The sequence below is a fragment of the Sapajus apella genome, unplaced genomic scaffold, assembly GCF_009761245.1.
Source record: "Sapajus apella isolate SASKATOON/1434 unplaced genomic scaffold, GSC_monkey_1.0 scaffold69, whole genome shotgun sequence".
In the NCBI taxonomy this organism is placed as follows: domain Eukaryota; kingdom Metazoa; phylum Chordata; class Mammalia; order Primates; family Cebidae; genus Sapajus; species Sapajus apella.
This window is the reverse complement of record NW_022437009.1, coordinates 10,054,885-10,076,397: the sequence shown is the minus strand read 5'-3', so window position 1 is coordinate 10,076,397 and position 21,513 is coordinate 10,054,885. Positions and strand designations below refer to the sequence as shown.

Below are 21,513 nucleotides of genomic sequence, written 5' to 3'. Positions count from 1 at the left end.
CGTATCCTAATTGTGTGGAAACACAAGAAGGATTTTGAAATGATTACTCATGCTACAGGTATTCATTGAATGCCTTCCTACATGTTTTAAGACCCTGGGCTGGGTGCCAGCATAGGTAGCTCATTCCCTTCCATGCCTTTAGGATGTGTTCCTAGATTTAATTAAACAGGATCTGTCCTCTGTCCCCTCCTTATTTCACAGAGTAGGCTAATGAAAACTCGCCCCGTTAGATGCTGAACTAGGATACATTTTAAATAGAAGTACCCGCAGGGTTTTCTCTTAGGCCTGGTACTCAGAGTATGCATGGCTATTACTACATGGCTGGTCTCTGCTTTCATTCGTGGTGTGAACTGTGCTAGATCTGTGCTCCCTTGATTACTGCCTTATTACCTGTGGAGTCCTGCTAATTCAGTTTTTAATTTGTTTATATTAGCTGCTTATGCCTAGGCTGCCCCCTTAAACCTGATTCTTACACTGCATTCTGGCGCTCTCCTAGCTGAAGAGTACATGTGAAAGAGGAGGGGAAGCTTTTGCAGCTGTAACTAATGGGTAGTTTACTGTTCCTGGCTTTAAAATGGCTATAAGCATGTTGCCAGTATTACGCAGAGAAGATTTTAATCTGTCGTCGTTTACATTTCTGAAGTATTTGCTAAAGGCTTAGCTTAATGGATTCTCCATGGGAACCTTTTCAGATTTAGTCAGCTTGTGAACAGAATCTCAGTTCATCCCAAGCCGTCCTGCTTATTTCAGGATGGTGAAGTTTATTTTATTTTGAAGGGGGTTTGTCAGAGTTAAAACAGGAGTTCAGCAGATTTAAACCATGTAATAAAAATTTACATACTGTATAAATCTATAATTAATATTAATTGCAAGCTATTTGCTGTTGATTAGAGCCAGTTTTCTAAGCATCCCTCAAAGAATTATCTAGTTCTGGTTTATTTCATTTAAGGTATTTTTTTAATACGAAGTTTACCAAGTCATTATTTTCTCCTTCATTCAGATTAGTCCTAATGAGTTAGAATTGACTATAGTGTATGTGAGTTTTTCAATTTTTCTTTATCATTTTGGTATTTTAAATTTTTTACTAGGATAGAAGGTTTGGGGGATAGTACATTGGCTTTGTGAAGTATAGACATATGGTTGAGCTCTGAGTATTGGCACCCTAATGCCCATTACCATTTCTAGGCATCTCTTCATAATTCTTTGAGAAAGCACGACCATTACCAACTTTAGGAATATGCTACAAGAGAATATTCTGAAAACAAAAACCAAAAAAACCCAGTAACACTATGAGATTCTGTTTTCTGAAAGATTTGGGAAGGGGGTAAAGAGTTTAACATGTCAGGGTTATAAGAGGGAGGAAAACTTTATGGAATGTGAGAAAGATTTATAAAATTGGACAAATACTAAAAGAAGTTGGGCTTAACCTTAGCCCCTCCTTCCAAATCCTACAGAAATAATTGGGAGGAGAAAGTGATTGATGTTTTGGGAGAAGTCAGAGAGTAGCCTTGCCTTCCCCTGTTTCTGGTGGGAAAGTTGCTGGCTTAGTAGGAGCCATGTGATAACATTGGCTTTTAGGAAAGACAATTTAAAAAAATGGAACATTTCATGGAATTTCCTTACAAGTTTTCAACTTTTTGTCTTTCTTTTGTATAGCAAATCCAGTTTGCTGATGACATGCAGGAGTTCACCAAATTCCCCACCAAAACTGGCCGAAGATCTTTGTCTCGCTCCATCTCACAGTCCTCTACTGATAGCTACAGTTCAGGTAGATGTGAATGAACTCCATGACCTCTCGAATCTCTCTTCTCTGTTTGCCACCAGTGCTCTTCACTTACCAGTCTGAAAATACTTCCTGTTATGACTGCCCACCTTTGTGCTGAAAACAGTTAGTGGTTGGGCGGTGGGGATGTTCTGCAGCCAGGCTAGTAGCTGGGGAAGTTTTTGTCAACTCGAGACCTTCTTCCCCCTGGCTGTCAATGTGTGTGGTCTGTGGCCAGTGCCCAGTTGGTAGGACTGGGCTAGTTCCCATTCCCACATTGATCTCCCAACATTTCAAAGGGAAGAAATCAATGCTATTTTGGCTGACAGAATTGGCCTTGAAAACAAAGTGCATTTTTAAGCACGATTTCTTTGTATAAAATATACCCTGCCATCTATCTTTTTGCTTCTTGTCCCCAAGACTACTTAGATTGTAACAATAACTGCTTAGATTGTAGTTAGTATTTTGGCTTCTTTTATTTATTAGGTTATTCCTTCTGTTTAAATATCCTCCTGTTAGCCTCTGAAGTAGGAAGGATTCAGACTCTACTATAACGTGACTCCAGCTCTGTTTCTTTTTAGTTCTCTCCTCCTGTCTTAACTCTTGTAAAATCTTTTTCTGATTCATATTATGTCCTTCCCAACTATAGAGCATGTATTAGAAAATTAGCATAGAAAAGAATATAGAATCTTGGCAACTGAATATAGGAGAAAACATTAGGTATATCTAATGGGGCATCCAGTAAAACTTTGTCATTGTTTAACTGAAAACTCACTGTTAAAAGATTACAGGTTACAGATTGCTATTAATGATCAGCAGAGATATTTGTATCAAAAGCCATTCATTGTCCTTTGCCAGAATACCTTTTGCATTGTATTATTAACATTAAGGATTGACATAAATGAAAAGCCATTATATGTGATCTTGGAGTGACAGATAAAAAGAGGTGGGTGACAAGCAGGCTAATTGTAGCTAAGAAAGAAGAAAAATTGTGAAAAGTTGAGTTATGAGAGGAAGAATGATAAAATGACTGAAGAAGGCTTTTAAAAAATCTTCAAAGATCTTGATGGCTGTGTTACACAATGTATTAGAGCCTTTTAAAAAGCTTAGTGATATGGTTAAATTGTCATAGTGGGGAAGATAATCTTTTTTTTTTTTTAAAGACAGAGTCTCCCTCTGTTGCCCGGGTGGAGTGCAGTGGTGTAATGGCAGCTCACTGCAACCTCTGCCTCCTTTGTTCAAGAGATTCTCCTGCCTCAGCCTTCCAAGTAGCTGGGACTACAGGCACATGCCACCACACCTAGCTAATTTTTGTATTTTTAGTAGAGACGGGGTTTCACCCTGTTGGCCAGGATGGTCTCAATCACTTGACCTCTTGATCCGCCTGCCTCAGTCTCCCAAAGTGCTGGGAATACAGGCGTGAGCCACTGCACCTGGCCGGAAGGTAATCTTTAGTGGTATTTGTTAGCTGGCAGGAGGAGGACCTGTATATAGAAGTCAGTCAGTGAGAGAGACTAGGTATACTAGCAGAAACAGTGATGAGAAAAGTGCTTAATTCAGAGAGGAAGGAAGTGATTTGAGAGGTAAGGAATGGTTGCTGTATGTCTTCTTGCATGTCTGTTGGCTTTTTAAGCTTTTATGTGAAACTGCTTTTTAAAGTTGATCATTTTGACAGGCTTTCCCAGTGCTAACAATAGAACCAGAGCTGCTTGCCTTTTGTGCCATTTCTTTCTTTCTCTATTCCTTGAGCACAAGCTAGTATAAAATCCCTTGTAAGACTATCTTATCACTTTGTCTTTGCCCTTGGTTCTTAAAGTGAGGTCCTCTGACTAACAGCATCAGCAACACCTGGTAACATGCTGGAAATACTGATTCTTAGGCACCACTCCATACCTACCAAATGGGAAACTGGCCATGGGGTTCTAGTAATACATATTTTAACAAACCTTCCATGTGATTGTGATAGATGCTTGAATTTGAGAACCAGTGATCTATAGAAATAGCTTTCCTTATCTGCCCTAAATTATTCTTCCGTTTTCGCCAGGTCTGTTTCCAGTCCAGATGGGACCAGGTACCTCTATTATCCAGAATTACTATAGTTGGTACAAGTTTAAAATCAGTGGTCTCTTATCACAGACACTAATAGCACAGTATTGTTAGGGTGGGTGGAAGAGCTGCAACACAGAAGCATCCACAACTGTTTCATTTATACCACCTATTAGAACCTAGAGGAGCAGAACTGAGAGGGTTGTCAAAGGTAGCTCCAATTAAGAGTGTTCCCTTAACTTAAATGAAAGTCCCTTTGGGACTGCACTGCAGAGTTGGGGCCACTGAGGTTTTTCTATCCTTGTTTTTTTTCTTTCCTGGCTCTAGCTGCATCCTACACAGATAGCTCTGATGATGAGGTTTCTCCCCGAGAGAAGCAGCAAACCAACTCCAAGGGTAGCAGCAATTTCTGTGTGAAGAACATCAAGCAAGCAGAATTTGGACGCCGGGAGATTGAGATTGCAGAGCAAGGTAAAGAAAGGGAGTGGTTAGGGGGCCAGGAGCAACCCTCTTGTTGGCCGCCAGATCCACAAACAACTTAAGACTTGAAAGCTGACTTGAAAATATACTAGGAAGAAAGACTGTATTATGGACTTTAGGATAAACACTTCTCTCTCTATGGAACTTGAGTCTCAGGACTCTTGTTCTCTCTTTCTCCTGTTCTTAGCATGTGGTGATTACACACAGATAGTTTCTGTTTTCCTCCCCCCTCCCCCTAGCCCACCACTATATTCAAAGATCTACATGCCAGAGTTGGCAAGTCCTAGATCACTACGTGGTAGTTGGTTATATGGGATCTTACTATAGCTGCCAATGGCAGAGACACAGATTGCCCAGAAGCAGCTGATGAGGAAGGGTTTTAAGCTAAGGATGTGGTGACCTAGACTCTTGTTTGGTCCTGAGCACCCTCTGCTGACACAGAGTAAAAATGACTGACAGTTAAATCTTGGTTTCTCTATTCCAGCCACCCCCAGTAAGGTCTTCTTTACTCTTGTGTTGTTTACACATTGAAGGCATGTTCTATACTGACAGGGAGTAGAGAAACCAAACAGACTGACAGGATACGGTAAGACAACATAGAAAAACAGAAGTTAGTGGGTTCTGCTGAGGGTACAGTCTTCCTGCTCTGTTGATTCTACATAGGAATCTATTAGCCAATGCCTTAACTACTTCCCTCTCTTCCCAAATGAATGATGAGACTCACCCTTCATTTTGATCAGTTTTGAGGATTTACTTCATTCTCTGTTCAGCCCTCTGCATATAAAGCTGAAGCAGTAGAGGAAGACAGAAGCTCCAAGTGGCTGCATGACAGCTCTCCACTGTTACTCTGCTGTTGAAGCTGCCAGTTGTCATGGAAATAGGCTTAAAGTTTTTCTGCCTCATTTCACCATATCTCAACAGATCCAGACCAGCTCTGGGGCAGAAACTGATGATACTGCTAGTGCAGACCTAGCTCAAATCCTCTGTTCTTTCACAGACATGTCTGCTCTGATTTCACTCAGGAAACGTGCTCAGGGGGAGAAGCCCTTGGCTGGTGCTAAGATAGTGGGCTGTACACATATCACGGCCCAGACAGCGGTGAGTTTGTTGGAAGAAAAGAGGGACTTCTGACAAGGGGAAGAAAGAAATGGATTTTTTGTTTGTTTCACTTTTCCTAGCTCACCAACCTCCAAATGCGAGTTTGGAGAATCCTATTAGTAGGATCTCCCTATTAACACAATAACGGAGTTTTCTGTTTTTGTTTGTATAAGCAAACCCACTTTTAGCAAACTTGACCTAGGAAGGTCTAGATTTGCAAACATATGATTGTTTTAAGATGTTATTAAGACTTTTAGAAATCTATGTTTTATATAAAGTTAAATACCAGTACACCACCTTGCTGGATTACACCCTTTTGTAACTTCCCAGCATAGTGCCTGTTGGTGCAGAGTTGATAGGTATTGTTACCTTGCTGAGATTTGCTCTCTATTTCTGGGTGGCCCTTCTCTTCCTCACCCTGTTTTCCTATACCTCACACAGGTATTGATTGAGACACTCTGTGCCCTGGGGGCTCAGTGCCGCTGGTCTGCTTGTAACATCTACTCAACTCAGAATGAAGTGGCTGCAGCACTGGCTGAGGCTGGTAAGTTCAGATTTTTTCACTAACTTTGCCCCAAAATAATTATCCAAACATATAAGTTTTATGTATCAGAATTGTCATTACAATATCATATATGTCTAGAGGGTGCAAAATTGGGGATAAAAACCTCAACAGGAAAAAAGTGGATAATAAAATTAAGATGTATATCCATGATGGAATATTATATAGTCATTAAAAATGACCTTTGATGCCAGGCATGATGGCTCACGCCTGTAATCCTAGCACTTTGGGAGGCTGAGGTGGGTGGATCATGAGGTCAGGAGATCAAGAACACCCTGGCTAACACGGTGAAACCCTGTCTCTACTAAAAATATATTTAGAAAAAAATTAGCTGGGCATGATGCCAGGTGCCTATAGGTCACAGCTACTTGGGAGGCTGAGGCAGGAGAATAGCTTGAACCCAAGAGGCAGAGATTGTAATGAGCCAAGATTGCGCCACTACACTCCACCCTGGTGACAGAGCGAAACTTCATCTCAAAAAAAAAAAAAAAAATGACCTTTGAAAAGAATCTAATGGCATGGGGAAATACACAGTTCTAATGTTAGTTGAACAAGGAAGAATGTTAAACTATATAAGTGCTATCAATTTTGTGAGAGAGCACAAGTAAGAAGTACCTTTTATGTTGGTAGTGCGTTAAATAATTTGGTATTCAGTATGGCACTGAATATATATGGGCTTTTTGTGAGTTTAATTAAACATAAAATAATTTTTATTATTCATCCAGGCATGGTGGCCCATGCCTATAATCCCAGCACTTTGGGAGGCCAAAGCGGGCAGATCATTTGAGGCCAGGAGTTCAAGACCAGCCTGGCCAACATGGCGAAACCCAGACTCTACTAAAAATACAAAAATTAGCTGAGCATGGTGGTGTGCGCCTGTAATCCCACCTACTTAGGAGGCTGAGGCAGGAGAATCGCTTGAACCTGGGAGGCAGAGGTTGCAGTGAGCTGCAGTGATCTGAGATCGTGCCACTGCAATGCAGCCTGGGCAACAGAGTAAAACTCCATCTCAAAAATAATAATAATAATAATAATAATAATTTTTATTATTCAAATATTCAGAAGAAAATCACTGTGAAGTTTCTTTGAGGACCTCCCATCTTTCTTTTTCTGTTTTTTCTTGAGACAGAGTCTCACTCTGTTGCCTAGGCTGGAGTGTAGTAGCACAGTCTGGACTCACTACAACCTCTGCCTCCCGGGTTCAAGTGATTTTTGTGCCTCAGCCTCATGAGAAGCTGGGATTGCAGGTTCACACCACCACACCCAGATAATTTTTGTATTTTTAGTAAAGATGGGGTTTCACCATGTTGGCCGGACTCGAACTCCTGACCTCCAGTGATCTGCCTGCCTTGGCTTCCCAAAGTGTGGCATTATAGGCATGAGTCACCACATCTGGCTGGACCTCTTATCTTTCTAAGATGCTCAGAAAACAACTTTATAATACTTTTGGGGTTTTTTTATTTATTCTTTTCTGATAAGTGATAAAGGCTTTAGGACTGTGTTTCAAAAAATTTAGGAATTCCCAAAAACCTAAAATCCTACTACATATAGTATTTGATGAATTTTTTTCCTTTTCCTTTTTTCTACTTTTACATGGATGAAATAAATCGTAACATGTATACAGTTTTATAACCTAAATATAATATTTTCAGACGTAGTTTTCCATGTCACTGAAAACTTTGACAGAATCATTTGTAATACTCATGGCTATGTGATTTTACTTGACTATTTTCCTAATGTTGAACATTTAGGTTGTTTCAAGATGTTTACTAATATCAGTAATGCTCCAGTTAACAACTTTGTATTAACTCCCACTTCATTTTGTCTCCTTCTGTGTATAAAATTAGCCCAAAGAAAGGAACAATTTAAGGTTCCAAAATACTTTTAAAACAAAAATTCTTTCGTTTCTTAACCTAAAGAATTTCTGAGCCAAAAATGATTCTTTGACTTTTTGCTCTAAGTTTTTTCCTTTCTGAAATAGTTTATTTTGCCTTTTTCTCTTCATGTGGATCTCAGAAAGTGATTTGGTCCAGGAAACTCCTGAGAGGAGGAATCAGCTGATTCATTTCTGTCTCTACAGGAGTTGCAGTGTTCGCTTGGAAGGGCGAGTCAGAAGATGACTTCTGGTGGTGTATTGACCGCTGTGTGAACATGGATGGGTGGCAGGCCAACATGGTAATAATGCATATCTGTCCTACAGTTTGACAATAGATTTATTTCCTTTTTTTCCCTCAAAGCATGGTTCCCTAAATATGTTTTGGATGTTTGGTCTTATGTACTGACTTTGTTGCTAAAGTGTTTAGCTTGCTACCTATTCAGAATGGGTCTGAGTACTGAATGGAAAGGTGGGGGAAGGGTAAACTAGCTGAACACATGGCTCAAACACACCAGAATGAAATAGTGGTGCTGCTTTGGAGTAGGATCCTGCCTTCTTTCCTTCCTGCCCCAATTCTCCTTTTGCATTCAAAGGGGCTATATATTTCAAGACTCTAGACTAAAAATGAGTCTGTGATTAGCTTAATACTCATCACTGTAGCCTAAAACAAACGTAGGAATCCTTTTAACCCTTTTACACCAACAAATTTGACTGTATTTCCACTGTCTAAGCCTGCTCTAAGGAGCTCTGAGGAGTACTCTTCCAAAACATACAGGGCTCTCTTACTAGTACAGAAAGTGGGTTCAAAGTTCCCCCCAGCCCTAGCAGCCTGAATGCCCATAGAAGTCTTCTGGCTGTTCTGTAGATCCTGGATGATGGGGGAGACTTAACCCACTGGGTTTATAAGAAGTATCCAAACGTGTTTAAGAAGATCCGAGGCATTGTGGAAGAGAGCGTGACTGGTGTTCACAGGTAACAGATTCTGGAGTAGCTGCCCCTTGTGTCCTTGCCTCAGCAAACTCTTCTGGTCTCTGTTAGGCTTTAGGACTGTGTTTTAGACTTATAACTATACGGGAATATCTTCATTAGATAAAACTTTTGAGTTTTTACTTTTGAAAAATCAAGTTGACCCTAGAAGAAAGTTATTTCAGGTTCTAGTTCATACATTTTTCTCTCCCATTTACTGCACTGAGTGATTCTCAACTAGTGTTGAGGGGCGGGTAGGGAATAAGTGTATCTTGAAAAACTGTATTAAATATTGTATTATTTTATATTTGAAATATGAAAACAATCCTATTGTAAAACTACATGTTATACATACTATGAAAAGTAAAACTGGGCAAAATATTCTTGGCTTGTCGGAATACTGAAAAGATATCTGAGTGTTTCTTGGGGCACATTGTGCATGCTTGCACACACACACACACACACACACACACACACACAACCATATCAGAATCATCGATAGCCTTTGTTTATCAGAAGTAGGCCTGGGGTTCTATTGAAAAATGCTAATCAAAGGTAATAACTCTCCCTATAGGGGAAGAGAAGTACATTTCTTCAATTGAAAGGTTTTTCTTTTCTTCCAAAAACGGGGTAAAGGGAGAAGAAAATGAAAAGAAGTGTGGAGGGATGACAAGGAAATAATCATGTTTTCTGATATCCTTGGGCAATAAATGAAACTGGGAAGGGCAGCATGGAACTTGAAGAGAATTAGGTAGATTTTGCCACGTTTTATGTTCTGCCAGCTAACTTGGTTTTTGTTTGTTTTTGTGACCTCTTCTCCCTTTAGGTTATATCAGCTCTCCAAAGCTGGGAAGCTCTGTGTTCCAGCCATGAACGTCAATGATTCTGTTACCAAACAGAAGTTTGATAACTTGTACTGCTGCCGAGAATCCATTTTGGATGGGTAGGTTGAATGTATATATATTCAAACTTTTATGGCCTTCAGTCTTGTCCCCTGGTCTTCCTTTGGCTTTAAAAGTTTATTGGAGGGACCGTTTTATACTGAGCTCAGCCAGCTTCCAGTTGACATTCTCATGGGCATTGGCCCACACTTTTGACTATGAAGAGGTACTGAGTTTGAGCTGTTAATGTTTGAGTTGAGCCCTTGTCTGTTTCCACAGCCTGAAGAGGACCACAGATGTGATGTTTGGTGGGAAACAAGTGGTGGTGTGTGGCTATGGTGAGGTAAATAGCTGGGTCTCAGTGTCTGTTTCTTTTTGTGTACTTGGGTGAAGGAGGCTTGTGCTGTCAATATAGAATCACTGATGCAAGGTTTAAATTTTTCTAAATAATGTATCTCAAACAATAGCAAAAGTCTTTTGTTCAGATTTATGAATAGAAACATACAAAATGAAGAGTTTTCAGATTTTACCATTTTGTCTTGTGGAATAGATAACAGTATCATTTTCCCCAATTATATAACAATAATCTTTAGTGAGACTTAAGTGAATATGTAGCATTTTAGCCCTACAAGTGACTTGCAGTAGAATTAAGGGTGGAATCTGAAATGGCATATAATTGTGTATCTCCAAACTGGAATAGGTCACATATTTTGTTGTCCTCAGCAGTGACCCACAGAAGTTCCTGAGCTACTAGGCTATCCTTAAGTAGACTCATCTCAAGTAAGAGAACAAGAAGTTAGAGGTTACTTAGAGTAAGTTGTTTTTGCTTAGTCTTGTTTCCCCAGTGAAAACTGCTATGCAAAGCCCCAGTCCTTCCTAGGAGATGTCTGCTAAATTACCTCTCTAACAGATTCACAACGTAATCTGGGTCTGTTTCTGTTCTGCTGGGGATTGAAGAGTCTGTGCAGGTGCTCACCAGATGATGGGTTATTTCATGAAGGTTAATTCCTGTCTCACAAAAAACCTACCTACCCTAAATATCCATGACTTAATGAACCCAACGACTTGACTTTCTTTTTCTGCAGGTAGGTAAGGGCTGCTGTGCTGCTCTCAAAGCTCTTGGAGCAATTGTCTACATTACCGAAATCGACCCCATCTGTGCTCTGCAGGCCTGGTAAGAGAACAGTGATAATACTGTTAGATTCACTTCAGGTACTTTATGTTTCTGAGAATTCATAATTGACTATATTAATCATTTTTGCAGAAATCACTTAGGAGAAGAGAAGGCTAGGATTGCTGTGTTCTTCTCACTCTAACCCTGGGGCTTTCTTAGAGCCTCTTGGCATTTTTCCTTCCTGGATGGAGTCTCAGGGACTCTGAAGAGGCCAGTGTATATAGTTTAGCACAGCGTATCACTCACTATTCCTGTGAGGTGGCACTGGATCCAACTTTAGAAGAGGATCTTGCTGTCTCATTTCATGACCATCTTCGCTCCCACTGCCTTCTTGCCTTACTCATAGTGTTTTCTTTTCCTCCAGCATGGATGGGTTCAGGGTGGTAAAGCTAAATGAAGTCATCCGGCAAGTCGATGTCGTAATAACTTGCACAGGTAAATAACCTGCATAGAGGAGTGTTTATTCAGAGGCTAAATCTTGAAAGTCGTCTGACTGACTTGTATACAGAGGAGCTCAGACCTCTGTTCAGTATAAAGATCGCAGAACTAGAATAAGCTATCAGAACCTTAACATATTTTCCAGAGTAAAAATCCATTTTCCAGAGTGAAAAACCTTTTTCCGTGGTGACTTTGTATACTGCTTCATCTTAAGACCAGGTAGCCTAAGGAGCTGTTTATACACCTCTTCTCTCAGAACGTGTACATGTTCTTTAATGCCAGCAAACCTCCTGTCTCCTGAGTTCTGCCTGAAAGCCAGCCGGTACCTTTGTTGCCCGGCATCTCTTTCCTTAGCCACCCATCTTTACTTTTAGGAAATAAGAATGTAGTGACACGGGAGCACTTGGATCGCATGAAAAACAGTTGTATTGTATGCAATATGGGCCACTCCAACACGGAAATCGATGTGGTAAGGCTTCTCTCATGTGCTGCTAGGCATTTCTCCCCTACTTTTCATTAATAACCATAGTCAACTATGCTTTCTTTCTTTCAGACCAGCCTCCGCACTCCGGAGCTGACGTGGGAGCGAGTACGTTCTCAGGTGGACCATGTCATCTGGCCAGATGGCAAACGAGTTGTCCTCCTGGCAGAGGTACACGCAGAGAAGGACTCTGGCAGAGCAGCACCAGCAGAGTAGTTAGATCCATGAGGGGAGAGAGGAGGGAAAGAAATATTGGGCCTATGTTTCCCTGAATTTTATCTTTGGAGAGAGATATATTTCACAAATTGCCTGGTCCCCAAAATAAAACCACTTAAAAAAAAAAAAAAAAAAAACCTATTCTTTACTAAGTAACACTATTTCCTAACCACAGCTGATTCTTTAACCTTTCAGACTCAGATGGATTTGCAGAAAATAGGAAAAAGCCTAGACTCCTGATCTGGAACTGTAATGCTTCCTCTTCCAACTGAGTCTAGAGGGGTATAAAGTCCTCTCTCGCTTTGGCTTGACTTGTATCATTGGAATCTGAGACAGAGCTCATCCCAGGGGGCTCTCTCTTACCTTTCCAGGGTCGTCTACTCAATTTGAGCTGCTCCACAGTTCCCACCTTTGTTCTGTCCATCACAGCCACAACACAGGTATGTGGCAAAATGCCTGCTTACACTGCACTGCGATTTATGGAACCGGGCATAGATCAGGGTTCCAGTGGGGGTGTGCTGTACAATGTTCTCATCAACCTATTCTTTTTTAATTAATTGTTGAGACTTAGGCATTCTGAAGTATAGAAGAGTCACCTGTCCTGAATAACATGGTGAAACCTCATCTCTACCAAAAATAGAAAAAATTAGCTGGGCACGGTGGCACGCGCCTGTAGTCCCAGCTACTTGGGAGGGTGAGGCAGGAGAATCGCTTGAACCCGGGAGGCGGAGGTTATAGTGAGCCGAGATCATACCACTGCACTCCAGCATGGGCGACAGAGCGAGACTGTCTCCAAAAAAAGGAAAAAGAAAAGAGTCACTAGTCAATGTTCGTTGAATTAGCTGTTTTAGTTGAGAATACAATGTTCCAGCTTAGTTTTATTTGATTCGTTCTTTTGTCAGGAACCAAACAAAAACAAATCCTCTTATGATGTGTGCTGACCTTTAGTATAGACAAAGTCCTAGATGCTGTCACTATGGTAGATCACTGTAGTACTTACCCAAATGCTGTTAAACCTGATTTTATTTGTATGTGCTTAAGAAATGTTTTTGTGTTTTCTGGCCTTCTTTTCCCATCTTAGGCTTTGGCACTGATAGAACTCTATAATGCACCTGAAGGACGATACAAGCAGGATGTGTACTTGCTTCCTAAGAAAATGGGTGAGTGAAAAACAGTGGAAACCTGTGCAGACAGCTGCATAGTCTGGTAAAATGACTGCTATGAAAGGCATTAGATTTAGAGCCAGAGTTCCAGTTCCTGTTCTTGTGCTTAATGGTTATTTGACCTCAGGAAAAGTTCTAGTCTCCATGAGCCTCAGTTTCTTGATTGGTAAAATGAGAATAATACTACATACATTGTAGAATTGTGCGAGAATCACAGCTAATGAGTAACAGTGCTTAACACAATGGTTTAGGATAGATGTTCTTATTCTAAGTAGCCTTATGATGTTCAGTAAACTTCCCAGTGCAGCTGAGTATATACAGCCTTGGACCAAAATGAGAAAAACAAACACAAGTTTTGTTTTCCATTTTCTTTGAGGATATGCAGACTATCCAATCTCTTGTAAGCAGCTTGTGCTGTGTTCATGTAAAATAATACATAGTTTCTAGTCCTTTACCTTTCTGCATGGTGGTTCCCATCTGCCATATCTCCTTGGCCAGCCCAAATCCCTGACATCTTAATGCTAAGATACTTCTTGCTCTCCTCTCCTCCAATAGCTTACTTCAGAGTTCTTTTTAAATGTATAATTATAAAAGAGAAGCTTATCTGTGGAAAAGTAATAATTTTGTGCCAACTACCTTAGAAATCCATGATCCTAAGATTTGACCCTAAGATCCGTGGATCTTATCCTAAATGAGTGTTAATGACACAGGCTCTTTCTAGCTTCCTGGTGTCCACTTTGATTCATAATTTGACTATAATTTAATCTAGTTAAGGAAGTTGCTGCAAGAAGGTAGGAGTAGCACGTGACATGTTGGCCACTTCAGGGAAGACCCCAGCTTTGCCAGAGAAGGGTAGAGAGGTAAAAGCCACCCCCTTTTATTACTGGTAAGTGGTTTTCTGAATGCACTTGAGATGTGCAGAGAGAAGCGCCCTGCCAGGAAAGGCAGCTTTGAGGTTTTTTTAGTTAAGCAAATATTTCAAGTTGGGAATTCTTTCAGTTATTCCACCCCTTGTCTGCTTTCTTAAAAAAGCTTCAAATGAACATAGAGGGAAGTTATAACCTGAGAGGCATATTGAAAAGGAGTCTGCTCTCCTGCCACTTTGCTCTTCCTAGATGAATATGTTGCCAGCCTGCACCTGCCATCATTTGATGCCCACCTTACAGAGCTGACAGATGACCAAGCAAAATATCTGGGACTCAACAAAAACGGGCCATTCAAACCTAATTATTACAGGTAACCTGAGGAGAAGCAAGTGAAAAAGCTCTTTTTGTCAGTATTAAACCAAGAAGGCTAGCCTGTTTCTGACATAAAGATCAAATGTTGTACCTGATTTTGAAGAGTACAAGAAATGTGTTCTAGGCCAAGTATGATGGCTCACGTAATCCCAGCACTTTGAGAGGCCTAGGCGCATGGATCACTTGAGGTCAGGAGTTCAAGACCAGCCTGGCCAACATGGCAAAACCCTATCTCTTAGCTGAGTGTGGGGGCATGCGCCTGTAATCATAGCTACTCAGGAGGCTGTGGCACGAGAATTGCTTGAACCCGGGAGGCAGAGTGAGCCAGGATCACATCACTGCACTTCAGCCTGGGTGATAGAGTGAGACTCTGTCTCAAAAAAAACCCAACTGGGCCGGGCGCGGTGGCTCAAGCCTGTAATCCCAGCACTGTGGGAGGCCGAGGCGGGTGGATCACGAGGTCAAGAGATCGAGACCATCCTGGTCAACATGGTGAAACCCCGTCTCTACTAAAAAACGACAAAAAATTAGCTGGGCATGGTGGCGCGTGCCTGTAATCCCAGCTACTCAGGAGGCTGAGGCAGGAGAATTGCCTGAACCCAGGAGGCGGAGGTTGCGGTGAGCCGAGATCGCGCCATTGCACTCCAGCCTGGGTAACAAGAGTGAAACTCCGTCTCAAAAAAAAAAAAAAAAAAAAAAACCCAACTGTTCTAGTTAACAAGGTAGACAGAGAGATTGTGATAAATGTAAGGGAGTTAGGGGATTTTTTGAAATTTTGGAGCCTGGGCTTCACCCCAAGAGATTCTGATATATTTGGTCTGTGATGGGACCAAATTTATAAAACATTATTTTGTAACATCTCCCCAGATTGTTGTAATGTTTAGTCAGAGTTGAAAAACACTGACTCTTGGGAGCAGGCCACCAGAAGTGGCATTGTCAGAGATGCTGTGGAAGAACAAGGAATAATGGTGCCCTGGGGAATGACTGCAGGGATCCCATCCAGGCTGGGAGGGGCCTTGGAGAAGGTGCTCCATTTCCAATTGTTCTCTTGGAACTCTCATGTGGAAGATGTAAGTGTTAACCAGTCACTCTCTCTCTTTACAGATATTAATGGACCATATTACCAAGGACCAGTCCACATGAACCACACACTCTAAAAGAAATATTTTTTAAGATAACTTTTATTTTCTTCTTATTCCTTTCCTCTTGATTGTTTTTCCTATAATTCATTCTTGTTTTTTCATCTCATTATCTAAATTCTGCAGACCACAAAGGAACTTGCTTCATGGCTCTTTAGATGAAATGGAAGTTCAGGGTTCCTCACCCTAGTCACTAAAGAAGGATTTTACTCTCCCAGCCCAGAAAGGTGATTCTTTCTTTACCATTTCTAGGGACTTTAGTCTTAATTAGGTACCTTATTAACAGGAAATGCTAAGGTACCTTCTCTGTGGAACAATCTGCATATGTCTAAATCGCCTTAAAAGAGCCCATTTCTTAGCTGCTGAAATCAGTGCTGTTTCACTTCTTCAGAGAAGTAGGGATGGTATTTACCAGGCAGGTAGGTTAGATGTAGGTGGTGCATGTTAATTTCCCGTAGAAGTTCCAAGCCCTGTTTCCTGTGTAAAGGTAGTATGTCTGGTTCAGAGGTGTGTATAATGAGCATTGCTTGTTAAGACCAGGAGGCCCACTTGGATGTATAGTACAGCCTTTCCTCTACTCCCACCAGACTTTCTTATTTTTCTAGTTTTTAACTAGACGCTACTCTATTGAGTTGAATTTTGTCCCCTAGGATTTATTTCTATTGTCCAAAAAGAAAAATTAAGGAGAATTTTTAGTGTTAATGCTGAGGAACTGCTTGAATGGTTAGTCGTTACCGATTTCTCTTTTGAACCCTTGGAGCTAAGGATGCTGAGTCTAGAGAAATGCTAGTCTCAAACCCCGTTATAGCCCTGTGTTTCTAACCCATAGTGTATTGCATCAGTGAACTGGAGCCATAACAGCAAATTCTGTCAGCTCTGTCCCATACAGCTGTGCTGAAGGCGAATTTCTTGAGCCATTACTCAGTATAAAGCACTGAGTTCTGTCTTTAGGATTTATCTTTAAGATCAAATTTCTGGTCAGCTGTCCTTCTGCAACCTGAAATATTTAAAGGGGGGTAGGTGTGGGCAGGAGGAGGAATGATAAATTGGGCCAGGGTGAGAAAAATCTAGCTTCACATAATTTGTCTGGGACTATACACCCTATAATGGTAGTTTTACAGAAGTAATAATGACTTTTGATTGCTACATACCACAAAAAGTTTATGAACTGAGATCTTAAAGGGCAATTGATGTGTGGAGAAAGTAATCAGTACATCCTGGCTTATGCTCTGAAAGAATCTCCAGAGAGGCTCTCTCAAAGATCAGGGAGATGTATTTCCATGCCATGCACCCTGCTTCCCAGCATTTCTGCATGGTCAAATGAGCTTCATGCTCATGAGCTTTAAGTATATAATTATCCAGGATTTTAAATCCTCAACCTGTTCTAGCTTGTGACCCTTCAAAGTTGGGTCACACATTAGTGCTAGATACTAGAAATTTTCACTTTTCCATTGATCAGAGAGACAGACATTAAAAACAAAAATAAAGGAAAGCTTTCACTCTGCACCTTCTTAGCAGGGGACAATTGTCTTGCCAAAACTTTTTTCCCTTTTCTCTCCCATTTTTCCCCACCCAGTCCCTTCTCATTCCTTGCCAGTGTGACCATGCTTTCTTCTCTGTAGATGTTAACAGTTAAGGCCCTTTTTCCTCGGGCACTTAACCAGCCAATCAGAACACCACATCTGTTAGGGGAGGTAACCTGGCCAACAACGTATCCATCACGTCGGCCCTGCTGGAGGGAAGGGACCCACATTCACCTGCCCTCTGGCCTGCCCCCCTGATCCCATATCTATTACTGTGTCCATAGGAATTTAATAGGTAAGGGCTCTGTCTCTGTCAAGCCATGTAACAAAGGACACTGCAAAAAAAAAAAAAAAAGTGTGGCATCAGAGGGAGCATGTGGAGAGCAACTTGGGAGGAAGGAGTTCATTTTGTATTGAATGATTTTTAATGAATGCAATATTAATCCTTGCAGATTAGCAATAATCATTAAAATCAATTAAAATGATAAAACCTTATTGGCAGTCTGTGTGTGTCATTCTTTGTTGAACAGCAGAACTTTACTAGAACCTGTTTTCTAAGGTATGACAAGTTATAGGTCAGCAGCATTTAATAGAGATTTGTTGAGGACCTAATTTGTAGAGGCTGGATACAGTATTCTTCAGTAATACCTGGAGTTTTGTATTCCTGCTCTGTGCCAAGCACCCGGCCTGGGTACTTTCGCTCCTAACCTCCTTCAGAAAGCAGATTTGCTGCTTAAGCCTCAGAGCTCCTCATTGCATAGTTCCTTCTGAGACCTAATTTCTAAAGAATGCCCCAAAGTTATGTAAGCTTCAGCCTCCCCCCCACACCTATATCCATTTCTAAAGTGATCTCAGTGTCATCTTTTTTTTTTTTTTGAGACAGGGTCTCACTCTCACCCAGGTTGGAGTGCAGTGGCTTGATCTCAGCTCACTGCAACTTCTGCCTCCCAGGCTCAAGCAATCCTCCCACCTCAACCTCTTGAGTAGCTGAGACCATAGTCTCAGCTAATTTTTTTGTATTTTTGGTAGAGATGGGGTTTCACCATGTAGTCCAGGCGGATCTCAAAACTCTTGGGCTCAAGCGAGCCTCCTGCCTCTGCCTCCCAAAGTGCTAGGATTACAGGCATGAGCCACAGTGCCTGGCCAGTGTCTTCTGATGTAACAAAGTAAAAGTATCTGTCTTGGTCAGTTTCTGTTGCTCCAACAAAATCCTGAGACTGAGTAATTTATGAAGAACAGAAATTGATATTCTCACAGTTCTGGAGGCCAGGAAGTCCAAAGTCAAGTCGTTGGCAGATTTGGCGTATAAAGAGGGCTGCTCCCCACTTCCAAAATGGTGCCTCTTGTGCATCCTCATATAGCAAAAGGTAGAAGAGCAAAACGGGCCTACCTATTTCCCTCTAGTCCTTGTTTAATAAGGACATTCAACCCATTCATGAGGACAGAGCTCCTAAAAAGGCCCTACCTCTTGATACTATCACATTGGCAATTAAGCTTCAACACATGAATTTTGAGAGATACTCAGATCACAGCATTCCATCTTTGGCCCCCCAAATTTATGTCCTCCCTATATGCAAAATACGTCCAAAACGCCTTAAAGTCTTAACTCATTCCAGCACCAACTTAGAAGTCTAGAGTCTCATCTAAATCAAATACAGATGGGACTTAAGATACAGTTCATTCAAGGCCGGGCACAGTGGCTCATACCTGTAATCCCAGCACTTTGGGAGGCTGAGGCAGGAGGATCACCTGAGGTCAGGAGTTCGAGACCAGCCTGGCCAACATGGCCAAACCCTGTCTCTACTAAAAATACAAAAATTAGCTGGACCTGGTGGCGGGCGCCTGTGATTCCAGCTACTGCGGGGGGTGGGGTAGGGGAAAGGGGGGACTGAGGCAGGATAATTGCTTGAAACGGAGGCAGAGTTTGCATTGAGTAAGCGAAGATGGCGCCATTGCACTCCAGCCTGGGCAACAGAGCAAGACTTCATCTCACACACACGAAAAAGATACAGTTCATCCTGAGACAAATTGCTCTCCAGCTGTGAACTTGTGAAATCAAATGAGTTATGTACTTACAAAATACAATGGTGGGATAGACATAGGGAACATTGTTATTCTGAAAGGGAGAAATAGGAAAGAAAAAAGGAGTAACAGATCCAATCAAATCTAAAACGCAACAGGACACATGTTAAATCTCACACTTCAGAATAATCAGACTCCCATGCCCTGCCATCTGGATGCACTGGGGTGGGGTTTGTGCCCCAAAAGCTTTGCTGGGTGCAACCCATGTGGCAGCTCTCCCAGGCTGGAGTTTGTTCTGGGTTCTTGAAGCCACTTTGTTCCCATAGCTCCACTAGGCATTGCCCTAGTGGGGACTCTGCAGTAGCCCTGCTACTGTGGCAGTTCTCTTCCTGGAACTCAAAGCTCTCCAAGGCATCCTTTGAAATCTACGTAGAGGTAGCTGTGCCTCCGTAGCTTGTGCTCTCTGTGGACCTGCAGGGTTAGCGCTATGTGGACACCGCCAAGGTTTATTGCTTGTGACCTCTGGAACAGCAGCTCACATTGCATGGGGTCCACTTTTGAACCAACAACTGGGGCAGTTATTAAGGGATGCCTCACCAGAATTTGAGGAACAGAAACTTGAGGCAGCCCTGGACAGCAAGCCCCAAGACGCCCCTCTCCCCGCCCCTCCCACCCCAGGCACACTGGATTTCTCCTTTGAAACCTGCTGCTTCAGGGCTCTGGTACTTTGAGCCTCTAATGGGAGTGGCAGCCTTGAATATCTGAAATGCCTTCAGGGTCTTTCTTCATTATCTTACTGACTTTTTTTTTTTTTTTTTTTTTTTAATTAAGACAGGGTTTCACAGTGTTGGTCTTTTTATTTTTTGAGATGGAGTCTGGCTCTGTTGCCCAGGCTGGAATGCAATGGCATGATCTTGCCTCACTGCAACCTCTGCCTCCCGGGTCCGAGTGATTCTTGTGCCTCAGTCTCCCTCCCGAGTAGCTGGGATGACACGCTCCTGCCACCACACCCAGCTAATTTTTGTATTTTTAGTAGAGACAGGTTTTCACCATGTTGGCCAGGCTGGTGTTAAACTCCTGACCTCAGGTGATCTACCTGCCTCAACCTCCCAAAGTGCTGGGATTATAGGCATGAGCCACTGCACCCAGACTGTGTATACTTTCAAAGTAGCCTTCCATAAAGTATTTCTTAAATACAATAATGGGGAAAAGAGTAGCTTCACAGTGAAGAAGTCTGGCAGACCATCTTAATCAATAGAAACAAATGAGCATCAATAGCGGGACAAATCCAGATCTTCACCACTTGATAGGTTGCATTGAGAAGAACACAACATTCCTTCTAAGACAGACCCATATTGAAGGGCATTTTACAAAAGAATGAATCTTCTAAAGTATCAAAGTCAAAGAATGACTAAATAACTGCAGGAGACTAATATACCTAGGCCAGGTGTGGTGGTTCACACCTGTAATCCTAGCACTTTGGGAGGCTGAGACCGGTGGATCATGAGGTCAGGAGTTTGAGACCAGCCTGGCCAACATGGTGAAACCCCTTCTCTACTAAAAATACAAAAATTAGCTGCATGCAGTGGCGGGCGTCTATAATCCCAGCTACTCAGAAGGCTGAGGCAGGAGAATCAGTTGAACCCAGAAGGCAGAGGCTGTAGTGAGCCAAGATCACACCACTGCACTCCAGCATGGGCAACGACAAAGGGAGGCTCCATCTCGAAAAAAAAACTAAATGTTATCCCGAACTTGTTCATTTTGTTATATAAAGATATAAAGGATCTTATTGAGGCAACCGATAAAACTTGAAAGGGCTCAGAGGATGAGAGGAGAGTAATATTTGTCAATTTCCAAAGGCGAATGGCTGAACTGTGGTTATATAGAAAGCTTGTTCGTAGGAAATAAACACTAAAGTATTAGGAGTGATGAGTCAACAACTCACTTTCAGATGAGTCAGGAAAAAACTATTTGTGATATACTTGCTACGTTTTTGTTAGTTTGATTATTTCAAAGTTAAGATTTTGTTCAATGAGAATCTGAAGATAAAAAAGTCAGGCTGGGCCGGGCGCGGTGGCTCAAGCCTGTAATCCCAGCACTTTGGGAGGTCGAGGTGGGTGGATCACGAGGTCAAGAGATCGAGACCATCCTGGTCAACATGGTGAAACCACGTCTCTACTAAAAATACAAAACATTAGCTGGGCATGGTGGCGTGTGCCTGTAATCCCAGCTATTCAGGAGGCTGAGGCAGGAGAATTGCCTGAACCCAGGAGGCGGAGGTTGCGGTGAGCCGAGATTGCGCCATTGCACTCCAACCTGGGTAACATGAGTGAAACTCCGTCTCAAAAAAAAAAAAAAAAAAAAAAAAAAAGTCAGGCTGGCCTGATCAATTAAGAAAATTTTAAAAATCAACTGTGCTCTATTTAGGGACATCTTAGACCAAATAAT

General features: G+C 41.8%; 1 protein-coding gene across 2 annotated transcripts in view; it reads left to right on the top strand.

Annotated features, from left to right (window-relative positions):
- The window catches only part of AHCYL1 (adenosylhomocysteinase like 1), a 40,742-nt gene extending 23,204 nt beyond the window's left edge, over positions 1 to 17,538 (top strand). Inside the window, exons 2-17 of one of the 2 annotated variants that reach the window (XM_032249825.1) lie at positions 1,657 to 1,768; positions 4,136 to 4,279; positions 5,286 to 5,386; positions 5,828 to 5,930; positions 8,029 to 8,123; positions 8,690 to 8,796; positions 9,617 to 9,733; positions 9,951 to 10,014; positions 10,757 to 10,845; positions 11,210 to 11,280; positions 11,658 to 11,752; positions 11,837 to 11,935; positions 12,352 to 12,420; positions 13,062 to 13,140; positions 14,259 to 14,379; positions 15,486 to 17,538. In XM_032249825.1, coding sequence (XP_032105716.1) covers positions 1,657 to 1,768; positions 4,136 to 4,279; positions 5,286 to 5,386; positions 5,828 to 5,930; positions 8,029 to 8,123; positions 8,690 to 8,796; positions 9,617 to 9,733; positions 9,951 to 10,014; positions 10,757 to 10,845; positions 11,210 to 11,280; positions 11,658 to 11,752; positions 11,837 to 11,935; positions 12,352 to 12,420; positions 13,062 to 13,140; positions 14,259 to 14,379; positions 15,486 to 15,492 — 1,473 coding nt within the window. In that variant the 3' untranslated portion in view covers positions 15,493 to 17,538. The remainder of the gene's footprint in view (positions 1 to 1,656; positions 1,769 to 4,135; positions 4,280 to 5,285; positions 5,387 to 5,827; positions 5,931 to 8,028; positions 8,124 to 8,689; positions 8,797 to 9,616; positions 9,734 to 9,950; positions 10,015 to 10,756; positions 10,846 to 11,209; positions 11,281 to 11,657; positions 11,753 to 11,836; positions 11,936 to 12,351; positions 12,421 to 13,061; positions 13,141 to 14,258; positions 14,380 to 15,485) is intronic. The other variant, XM_032249826.1, reaches the window with a different exon arrangement.
- The last annotated feature ends 3,975 nt before the right edge of the window (positions 17,539 to 21,513 follow it).